This window comes from Salvelinus fontinalis, chromosome 24 (genome assembly GCF_029448725.1).
Source record: "Salvelinus fontinalis isolate EN_2023a chromosome 24, ASM2944872v1, whole genome shotgun sequence".
Classification (NCBI taxonomy): domain Eukaryota; kingdom Metazoa; phylum Chordata; class Actinopteri; order Salmoniformes; family Salmonidae; genus Salvelinus; species Salvelinus fontinalis.
The window spans coordinates 27,215,745-27,227,540 of record NC_074688.1 but is presented as its reverse complement, the minus strand read 5'-3'; the positions used below and the strand labels follow the sequence as shown (position 1 = coordinate 27,227,540).

At 43.5% G+C, this 11,796-nt stretch overlaps 1 protein-coding gene across 1 annotated transcript; it reads left to right on the top strand.

The window, feature by feature from the left end:
- Positions 1-2,899: 2,899 nt before the first annotated feature.
- foxn1 (forkhead box N1) lies at positions 2,900-11,678 on the top strand. The gene is made up of 8 exons (XM_055880923.1): positions 2,900-3,037; positions 3,898-4,266; positions 4,547-4,654; positions 5,344-5,474; positions 8,166-8,262; positions 10,293-10,500; positions 10,814-11,242; positions 11,359-11,678. Exons 1-8 carry the CDS (start codon positions 2,900-2,902, stop codon positions 11,676-11,678), a joined length of 1,800 nt encoding a protein of 599 aa, XP_055736898.1.
- The last annotated feature ends 118 nt before the right edge of the window (positions 11,679-11,796 follow it).

Here is an 11,796-nt window from a genome sequence, read left to right as displayed (position 1 = left end):
AGTTTTCTCCCCTCATCTCACTGCTGGCACTCTGGGCTTCAGTTATAACAACACAACTCAGGAACCGACAGAGCAAAGGAGATGAAAATAAGTACTTCCTAATTACACGATGGATGAAAGTGAAAAACTAGACTTTCTTGGTCCATTAGAACTGCCAGTCAAGGGGAGGGTTAGTTATGGCAACATCTCAACACTGGGACAGCGGAAACATGCTCAGAAACAAACCCACTTGGGTTCAAATACTATTTGAAATCTTTAAAATACTTTGAGCGTCTGCTCTAGCTTGCCCTGAGTGCCAGATGGGTGGGTTTTTCAGTTTTGGGACTATTCTATTGGTCTATTAAGCAAGGCATGCTCAATCAAGCACAGATAAAGTATTCATAATGATTTCAAATACCATTTGAACCCAGGTCTGTCAGGAACCAGCACACCGTTCAGCTTTAGAAGAGCTTTAAAGAGGAATTGGACACTTAAAGGAAAACCACCGCCACTAAACACTGGTGTATCAAATTATTCACATACATATTTTTGTTTTTAAATCAGATGGGAACCATTCATTCATACCTTTTGGCTCCTGAATTGTGGGAATATCCTCAGGACAAACTGTAGACATTTTGATACCTGATTTTTAATGGGTCGTTTTTTCTAGGGTTATGATGACATGGCAGACTGGTGCCATTCCTTTTCCCACGTCAACTCACAGACAATGGCAGCGTTTGTTCATCTGAATGGCACATACTGTACATTTGTTAGTATTAGCTTCTGGTTGTGGAGACCATTATCAGTACATAGTTCCTAGAGTCAAATCATTTAGACATTAAGGTTAATTGTGAAGATGTATTGCAGTATATTGGTTAGTTCAGTTCCCAGAGTGTAACCAAGGACCTTGCTGTTACATAGCAAGTGCACTTCACCTATGTCATAAAGGTCCAGCCCTTTTGTCAGAGGTCACAGTATGCTTACAAACAGGGATGTCACACTATAGTTCTCAACCGTCCACAGATCCCGCTCCACCTTAAATCCAGTTAACCATCTTTGGCCAAAGAAATGGCAGCACAGCGATTTTTTTTTCTTGATTAGTTATTCTTCCTCGTCAGTGCAACTCCAAACGGCCAATCAGAGGTTAGAGTCAAACAGGTCAAAAGTCAAAGGAGCTGTTGCTGCAACAGAACAAAGGCTGTCTCAACTCTGACATCTCACTTCCTTATTACTCCTGTATGAAAACTTCCACAATATCTCTCTATCTTTCTCTCTCTCTCTCTGTCTCGCTCTCTACATCTCTGAATCGAGTCGCCATCAATAATTGTGGATCACTGGCCGTGACCCCACTCTCCGAGGGTGTCTCGGGGAGTTGGGATAAGCAAAAAACACATTTTAATTTTACACCCCTTACACAAGTACAGGTTCCCCACATGTACATGCAGGTAAACAGGAGAAATATAAGCACCCTCAATTTGACATTTTTCACACACACACACACACACACACACACACACACACACACACACACACACACACACACACACACACACACACACACACACACACACACACACACACACACACACACACACACACACACTGAGCTTTGAGGAGTGTGTGTGTGTGTGTGTGTGCGTGCGTGCGTGCGTGCGTGCAAATATGTGTGTGTATGAGGTTACCCTTCCTGGTAACTTTTGCAACGTGCCTCATAACCTCTGCTGATAACAGAACTGTAAACTGATGAAGATGGAAGAGCACCTTGCCTCCTTCCATAGAGTCCTAGACAAAATGTTTCTTCATTTAAAGTGCTTCTTAGACTTAATCTGTGTCCGGGAAACTGTTCCATCGAACCTAAAGTACCCACACCTGTACACTTAAAGATCACCTACTGTATCGTTCCTAGTCTTGTACAATGATAACTCAGAGATGCCCAGAAGACCACTGAGATGTTACACTGGGGTTAAGTGCTGTAGCCTACCTGAAAGGTACATTCATACTATGAATGACCCAGACTGAAGGATACAATAAGAATATAATGTAATGCATGGATGGCACTGGTAAGCATCAACCACAAAGAGATGAATCATACAAGCCACTGTGCAAACAGTACATGTCATGGACCTGTGAAAGCTAGTCATTTCCAATTAATTTCCAATTCCAAATCACATAGAGAAAAAACACAGGGAATGGGATTGTGACTCATAACACACATGTTGAGCTACACTGAGTGTACAAAACATAGACTGACCACAGAGACTGACCAGGTAAATCCAAGTGAAAGCTATGATCCCTTTATCAGTGTAGATGAAGGGGAGGAGACAGGTTAAAGAAGGATTTTTAAGCCTTGAGACAATTCAGATATGGATCATGTGTATATACCATTCAGAGGGTGAATGTGCAAGAAAAAATATGTAAGTGTCTTTGAATGGGGTGTGGTCGTAGGTGTCAGGCTCAGTTTGAGTGTATCAAGAATTGCAACGCTGCTGGGTGTTTCATGCTCAACAGTTTCCTGTGTGTATCAAGAATGGTCCACCACCCAAAGAACACCTCGTATAGTCCATGCCCTGATAAATTGAGGCTGTTCTGAGGGCAAAAGGGGGTGCAACTCAACATTAGGAAGGTGTTCCTAAGGTTTTGTACAATCAGTGTATATCACACCCCAAACTCAAACATGTTTGAGGGGCGGCAGCCTAGTGGTTAGAGCGTTGGACTAGTAACCGAAAGGTTGCAAGATTGAATCCCTGAGCTGAGAAGGTAAAAATCTGTCCTCCTGCCCCTGAACAAGGCAGTTAACCCACTGTTCCTAGGCTGTCATTGAAAATAAGATTTTTTTTCTTAACTGACTTGCCTAGTAAAATAAATTTATAAAAATATATATTTTCCTCCCGGGTGCAGATTTCTTTCTAGGCACACTATCATGTCTACAGACTCTCCCAGCTCCACATTTACACCCAGTGCCAACAAGTTTCTGACAACGACACCAGCCCCTCAGACCTCCTCCCTACGCACCTCTGAGCCTCCAGGGTTCTCCTTCCAGCAGATGGCGCACTCACAGGTACCAGAATCCACTGAAAACTGTTTATTTTAAAGTTGCACCATTTTCACCCAGAAACAATCCAGATGTTAGCCATGGGCATGGAAACACTCCCTCCATTTTGATCTCCCCCAAAGCCATGCATGCTTTAACCATCTAATCTCCTTTCCTGCACCTGCATTAGGCTACTGTTCCTCCAGTGGTAATTCCAGAATCCACACTGTGATCTTAGTGCATTAGCCCTTAGCTGTTTGACTAACCAAACCTCAGTGCAAGTAGTATTTGTTATCTTTCAAATACTTTGAGCATTTGCTTCAGCCTGCTTGGAGTGGTAGATGGGCAGGTTTTTAAAAATGTACCTTTTTTTGGTTCCATTGGATACTTTTCATTTGTCATTTTCATTGGTTCCAGTGTGCCAGATAAAGTATTTGAATGAAAATGAATATTGTTTGAACCCAGGTCTGCTTGCAACAGAGAGATTGTTTATGAGTGAATCTAAAAGGATGTAAACTATCTACCTATTGCACACACAGGACCTTTTCAAGGACAAGATGCCCTGGAGGAAATGTGTTAAGTTTTATCCTGACATTAATCACGTTCCTCTTCTTTTGGACTAATTAATTACCCACCCTTGGGGCAGTAATGTCTATCTAGAGATCAAAATACGACCACACCCCCCCTGAAACAGGCATGATGTGTTTAAACAGAAATAATCTGCGTCCCAAATACCACCCTATTCCCTAATAGGATGCCAGGAGAGAAAATGTAGGTGATTGTTGGCTATTTCCACTTGCTTTGTTTTATGATTGCAGATGCTAGCCAGGAGATTCTGGACGTTGCTAAATAACCAGCTTAGAAATTGTATATTCATCTCCCCTCAGTGTGAGGAGAGCAGTTCTGTGTCATGTACCACTGCCCAGCGCGAGAGAGAGAGTGCCACCTACAGACAGAGAAATGCCGCTGCAGAGAGCTGCAGGAGGCACAGCGTTGATGGAGCCATGGTGGGACAGAGTCAAATGTCAAACTTAGTGTCAGGATCGGCTGACCGCTTCCACCCCTACCGACATCAGTTCAGCGATGATGGGGTTGGCACCGGTTGCCTGGCCCCTGGTGCCCCTGGGTCTCGTACCTTCGTCTGTCTCAGAGAGGTAGAGGCTCCAGATAGCTTCGTTGCCACATGCACATCTACCAGTGAGAAACAGACATCCTGGGATCCATACAACGGGAGTTTCCAGGCTTCCAGACTGATGGTATGATACAGTGATACTCATACTCTAAATGGCTATTCATTCTTCGTACACGCCACCAGATGAACTGTAGTACCATACCCAGGTGTACATGGCCATCGGGGAGAGCCCCACATGTGCAAGTAATTCCCCATAGACAGATCTCTCATACACACCTACAGCTCCTATCCACCCACCCACCCAACCACACATCACGTTGATACTAGTGCTGCCAATGAGTATTCTCAGATTTCATCACTTGAATCATGCTATTATCTTCATTCATTCCCTTCATTCAACACAGCAGGGCTCCCAGTGCTCTTACACAGAACCACCGGATGCACCCGAAGAACCTTCCTGCTTCCTGTCCCAAGGCCACGCCTCCTACAGCCCCCTAGCCCCGCTTCCGCAGGTGAGTGGGCAGGACCAAAGTACAGGGTGAGGTGATAACTTAAGGGGGAGTTTCTTAGAGGAGCTTATCTCAATGGGGTGATTTTGGAATTGCACAGAAAATAAGGTCAGTGGTAAACACAGGCTTAGGAGATTTTATAGTATATGTTTTGTTCTATGAGATAATCTTCATCTGCTAACGTAAACATTTTTGAATTTTGAAGCATTTATGTAATCGAAACAAGCACACAAAGCACTTAATAAGGCTTCATAATTCATAAATGTCATGTTTACTGATTAATATTCTCTCAAAGAACAAAACTAATTTCTGTTTTTTAGGACTACAAACTGGCAACCTCTTTTTGTTTGGGTGGAATTTTGGCGCTGTATAGGTTGATTGACATAGAAACCACCTACGGTACTGCATATCTTTCCTATTAGGTGTGTATTCTACTGCATATCTTTCCAAGGATTAGTGCCACTCTGCCAAATACCTTGTCAAACACCTTGCCAAGGAAAATAACACTTTGCCAACAGGGCTTGATTATATCATACCGTGAACTTGTTTACAGTTGTAGGCTTTGCAGCACACAGCTGTGCGGTTTGGAAAAACCTCACTGTGTACACACTCTGTTGCTAAAGTAATACAAGTTTTGCTGCAACAATGTGTGTGTACGTATGCACGTGTGTACATGTGTGTGTTCTCTCCAGTTCTCACCAGGTGTGTATTCTACCAGTGGACAATCCAAAAGTTCTCAGTATTCTCTCCAGTGCCTCTCCACTCCAACCCATCAGGACAGTAGCATGCAGTCCCTCTTCCCCAAGCCCATCTACTCATACAGGTGAACACTGTCGTGACGTGACTATCATTCATCTAATGACTGTTATTTATTTTGTCAACTAATCATGTAACAATTAATTAATTAGAAATTTGGGGCACCATGGAATAAGTTGTTTAATGACTTACCACCTCCCAAATTAAACTCTACAGATATGTAGATATCTCTTACATCAATAACAGTCAATTATGAATTATTACCTCATCAGTCCCATTCCGAACGTTGCATAATCCTTGGATCAACGAGAACCCTAGCCCTTCTGAATATTCAGTACTACACAAATTGATTTAATCATTTATTTACTAACTAACTAAATAATAACATAGAATACACATACACACTTACATGAGATAAAAGTCCCTAGTGGACTGACATGATATGACGGCTTGTTACATATATGGAGAGGGAGGGGTAGGTAAAGAGAGGGAGAGACAAAGAGTCAACTTATCTTTGTTACATTTGGAACCTACACTCAAAGGAATAGTAATACTTTGCACATGAACCACCGCTCATTCGGATAAGAAGTACAATATATACATTTACGCATAGCTGTCCTTGATCGTCGTCTATCTCTGTTGTACTCGATGACTCCTATGGTGAAGTTGTCGATGGGTGTAAGGTTCTGGTTTGTCCACCAGAGGTCACAATGTCTTTTGTAGAGCTTCACTGGTAGTGGAGTGGTTGTTAGAATAGATACTTCAGATGTGCCAATGGTTGTCTGAGAGGGACCTATTCCTTCCCCTCGTGTCTTTGATCAAATGTCCTAGACTACTTTACATGCCAGCTGCAGACTGGTAAATGCTTACGGTCTAGTGAGTTTCTTCTTCTTGTGTAGAGATTGAGAGTTTCAGAGATTCACCATTTCAAACGTATGGACTACTGTCTCACATTTTCTGGTCTGTAGAGTTTAAACCATTTGTCACGTTTAGCTCACGCTGTACGTTGGCTGGTCTCGTAATGGTCTGAAGGCTGATTATTCGGGTTCAGGCTCCCGACCACTTTACACGCCAGTAGCAACCCGGCATGTTTTGGTCTAATGTAAATTTAGTTTCCAAGGCTTTTATCCTTGGGTAAAAAGGGGGGCATTCCATCACGCCGACACAATGTCTGTGATCACTTGGGCGTGGTTACTGACTGGGCACACGTTTATATGAAAAACAGTTAGCTCATTTAGAGGGCTAAAATCACATCACTATCTTCACAAAACTGTTCTCATATTTAATCATATATTTTACACATTTAGATGTAAACTTGATACATAGAATGCGTACACTTTCAGAGTTACAGTTACTATACCATCCTTAATGACATCACAAAATAATAAACAATATGACATGATTATTCTTTAGATCCCCACTGATCATTCTTAACATTCCTCTCTCATTAATATTGTTCCCATATTCACTTTCTGGACAAAAAGGTTTTGGCGGCAAAAGTCTCTCTCTACACAAAGCACATTCCAACCTTGCTACTAGAGAGCCAGAAGGAGAGTTCTCTCTCCCTTAATTTATGACAGGGTGTGAAGGTGTCTAAACCAGCCCAATCCGTCAGCCATTTGCCAAGCTGATCTGGCACCTTTGATCCTCACCCAGGAAAGAGTCATGATAGCACCCTACTTCGATACTCCATACATGTGCATAATCACAATCTTTTACCAACCTGTACAATCAGATTTTGGACTTTGATGCAGCATTAATTATATACTAAAGACCTTATTCAATCAAGACCTTATTTAATTAGACCCATTTCATCACTCTTCTTTCTCTGCATGTTTGAAATAATGTGTATAAGGTGAAACAAAAAGAAGTTGAGCTGTTAGCATGTCAGTTCTTTAATAACCCCTAAAACCAGTTTACCAGTTTGGATTGAAAGTGAACCCAAGTATTCGGTGTTCAGCTATGATTTCAGTTAGTTTCTGCACATTTTGTACTCTGGTCCTCTGAGGACCAGATGGTATATATTTCAATAATGATTTAACCTAAACTACTTTCAAGTATCAATGTTACATAATACAAATTATCCCTCAGGCTTGCAGGTGTGAGGTGGATGGGGTGTGTGTGTGTGTGTGTGAGGTGGCTCATGCCCTAGATCTTCACTGGTTCTGCATACACAGCACAGCCTCTTATTCAAACCCACTACGGAAGACCATTCGTGCTTTTATTTACGATAATGTCAATTCTACTGTATCTACTATGCTTATTTTCAGACGTTTTCCTCAAAGACTGAAATAGTGTAATAATAACAACGTGAATGTCCTTGTTTCCTTTTAGTGTTTTGTGGATGTCATCATGAATCCTTGTCATGAATGTACACTCGTAGAAAAGAATATGCTATCTAGAACCTTAAAGGGCTGTCCCCATAGGAGAACCCTTACAATATCCCTTTTTGATTCCATGTAGAACCCTTTCTACAGACGGTTCCACATGGAGCCCAAAAGGGCTCTAACTGGAATCAAAAAGGGTTTTACCTGGAACCAAAAAGGGTTATTCAATGGGTTCCCCTATGCCTATGGGGACAGTCGATGAACCCTTTTGGAACCCTTTTGTCTGAGATTGTAGTGTATATGAAAGGGAGAAACAACACTGTGATGTTAAATAATAAAATGTAATATGCGTAATAATAAATATAATAATAATATAAATTGACTACATCTGATTGACTACACTGACTACAATGTTTGTTTTCTATCCATAGCATCCTGATCTTCATGGCTCTGAGGAACAGTAAGACAGGGAGTCTCCCGGTTAGTGAGATCTACAGGTTCATGACTGAACACTTCCCCTACTTTAAGGTACAGCAGGAGGACATTATTGCTTCTCACTGACCCAACAGTCATCTCTGTTTCATTATTCTCATCCTATGTATTTTATCTGTGCAATGTCACAGGCAGAGTTGTTATAACCATTGCTATAAGTCATGCACTGAGAAATTGTATGGACTTTGCATCACCTAACTTTCCAAAACAGATACATAAGTGTGTTATGCATTGGGCATGACCACACTTGTAAAGTAAATACCCTGTAGTATTTACATGTGGTTTAAAAGACTCAATCACTGAGAGATCAACGCCTGTTGATCTTCAATCCTGTCTTATCTGGCGATAAGCCCTTTATAGAAAGACATGGAGAGGGAGAGAGAGATGGACAGAGAGAGAGAAAGAGAGAGTGATATCAAAAGAGAGAGAGAGAAACCCTATATTTTCTTTAGACATTGGAAGGATTGGCTCTACCACCTAGCAGTCTCCAGATCTCCTGGCAAGCCTCCATAGATTAATGATGAATGATACTGTAATAGTGTATATAGATTCAACAGTGTGCCAAAGCAGAAGCAGCCATGGGCTAGCCTCTTCCCCAGCCGTTTGTTAGGCATCATCGACCCCTACCTATTCCATAGAGAATACAGGCGTGGCCTATAGGACCTAGTCAAAAGTAGTGCACTAGGTAACAGGGTGCCATTTGGGACACAGCCAGTGTTTAACAAGGCTAACCGTGGGCCACCCCGGCTGATTCCCGTTAGGGCTTGATCAGTGTCTTCCCATCCATTCCAGTGGTTATAGACCCATGAAATGGTTGGCTGTTTGTTGGCTGGTTGTTTGTAGGAGGAGGTGGAGGAAGGTGCAATGTGGCATTGCAACAGCTTTGGCTCCTCTCCAGCCACACATACAGTAAGACCTTTGACTGAGAGACTACCTCGGGGGGTGTGTGTGCATGTGAGTGTGCATGTGAGTGTGCATGTGAGTGTGCATGTGAGTGTGCACGTGTGTGTGTGTGTGTGTGTGTGTGTGTGTGTGTGTGTGTGTGTGTGTGTGTGTGTGTGTGTGTGTGTGTGCGCAACATGGCACTCACACTGCTTTGGTTCCTCTTGACTTTTGACTTGATTTTGAATTACTTAATTGGTTAGGGTTTTGGCAGTTGAAACAATAACTCAGTGTTCTGCCCGCCCCTGTTTGGGGTAAAAAGCTGAGGGATGGGGCTGGACAGAGCTCTGGATGCAAGGTGTATATTGTTTGTTTACATTTAATGTTCACAAACAGTGGAGTAAAACAAGCATATATTTTGGGTTCTGAACTAACTTATAAGTTATATTCTTCAAGGATCACTGGGTAACACAGGAGGTTGGTGGCATCTTAATTGGGGAGGACGGGCTAGTGGTCATTTGTGCCATTCCAGCCATTATTATGAGCTGTCCTCCCCATAAAAGCCTCCACTGATGGGTAAATATCATTAATTGAAAAGTCCAAAAACGGATACGTCAATCGCAGATAGTGTCACAACTTCCACCGAAGTCGTTTCCTCTCCTTGTTCGGGCGGCGTTCGGTGGTTGGCGTCACCGGTCTTTGAGCCATCGTCGATCCACTTTTCATTTTCCATTTGTTTTGTCTTGTTTTCCTACACACCTGGTTTCCATTTCCCTCATTATTTGTTGTGTATTTAACACTCTGTTCCCCCCATGTCTTTGTGTGGAATTGTTTGTTGTAAGTGCTTGTGCACATGTTTACTGGTGCGCGCCAGGTTTTTGTATTTGAAAAAATCTGTTGTATTTTTATGCCGTTGGTTTTTGGATTAAACTGCTCCGGCTACTACCTAGTTCTGCTCTCCTGAGTCTGACTTCCCTGCCACCAGTTACGCACCCCTTTACAGATAGCCCCTTTAAGGAATAAATAAATGTTAAATATACTTCAAAGCAATACCTTGATTATTTACATACAAACTGTACAATAGTATATCGAAATTGAAAAATTTAAGAGAACAAAAAGTATCCCATGTAAAATGTAAAAATACACTGTTACTGTGAGTTTTTCCTCTCCTTTCTGTCTCTCAGACGGCTCCAGATGGATGGAAGAACTCGGTCCGCCACAACCTGTCTCTGAATAAGTGCTTTGAGAAGGTGGAGAATAAGATTGGCAACTCTTCCCGTAAAGGCTGCCTGTGGGCCCTCAACCCAGCCAAGATAGAGAAGATGCAGGAAGAGCTACACAAGTGGCGCCGTAAAGACCCCCTCACTGTCCGCAAGAGCATGGCCAGGCCAGGTAGGTGGTCTATACATCACAGACCAGGACTCCCCTTAGACCTGGGCTATGTTTTATTTGCGCTTCCTCAAAGTTCGGATGCCAGTATTTTAGGTGGAGGGTAAGCTTGGCAATTCTCAGGTCCGTCATGGCATACATGACACCCTAAATAAGATGCTGTTACATACAGGGTATTTTACCTTTGAGACTGAGCAACTCCAGCGTTCTGGTGATTCTATCTACTCAGCCTTTTTGACAGCTGTTACAGGAGATAAGTGCAAGGTCATCTCAATTTACCCACAGTCTCTCTCTCTCTCTTTCTCTGTTTTCTCAGAGGACCTGGATCGCCTGTTGGGGGAAAGACCAGAGAAGCTTAAATCTTTACCTTCTTACCACAACCAAATCCCTACCCCTTCCTCCTTCACATCCCATCCTCCAGAGCCCTGTCACCCTCTTCAACGTCCCCTCTACCCCCACGTCCCCCCTCCCTCCCTGACAGTCCAACAGCACCCCCATTACCTGCCCCCCACCCCCCCCTTCTCCTTCTACTCCCCCTGCAGACAGCAGCCTCCATCGGGAATCCCCCCCAATGTGGGTACCCTGGGTTCCCCTCTGGCGGGGCAGACACCCCCCACCTGTAGCGCCACCATACAGGCAGAGTATGATGTTGGGCCCAGGAGCATACAGGAGCTACAGCTAGATGAAGATGCTAGTAACGATATCGACACGCTCAACCCCAGCTTGACTGACCTGCAGCTCCACGGTAAGGATGAAAGAGAGAGATAGAGAGTGAGAGGCCAAGACAGAGAGAACCATATTCAGGAATTATTTTTATTCAATCTACAACAAGATTTACAACCTTGTTCACTCTCCTCTCAGGTTACTTGTGGGACGAGCTGAGAGAGGACAGCCTGGCTCCTGATTCGCTGGTGGTAATCAGCCCCTTCCTGTCCCCATCCTCTTCCCAGCCAACACACCTCCTCCTGGGGTCCAGTCTGAGGAGCAACGGTCCTGTCAACCAGACATCAGAGTGGCTCTCTGACGGGCTGGGGAAGGAAGATGAGGAGGAGATGGGAGGAGGATGTGGAGGTCCATCAGACCTCCATATTAATGGACAGTACCACACAGCCTACCCAGGTGTGGAGAGCTTGGCTGGTTACCTCACTTCTATGGGGAACACCCCCATACCTTTGCTTTGAAGCCCAGGAATAGGGCTCCCTTCGTGGAATAGCTCACAAAGACCTCCCCCCTGGACCTCCAGGACAACTCAAGACTGTGGTTGTGAAGGTCAAGACTTATCACAAAGGGCTCAGTTTG

What these genes read in the sequence shown, in the direction of transcription:
- foxn1 (XM_055880923.1), top strand. Translation starts at nt 2,900, where the DNA reads ATGTCTACAGACTCTCCCAGCTCCACATTTACACCCAGTGCCAACAAG. An exon ending in CCCTAGCCCCGCTTCCGCAG is followed by an intron (nt 4,655 to 5,343) that starts GTGAGTGGGCAG and finishes TGTTCTCTCCAG; the next exon opens with TTCTCACCAGGTGTGTATTC. An exon ending in AAGCCCATCTACTCATACAG is followed by an intron (nt 5,475 to 8,165) that starts GTGAACACTGTC and finishes TTCTATCCATAG; the next exon opens with CATCCTGATCTTCATGGCTC.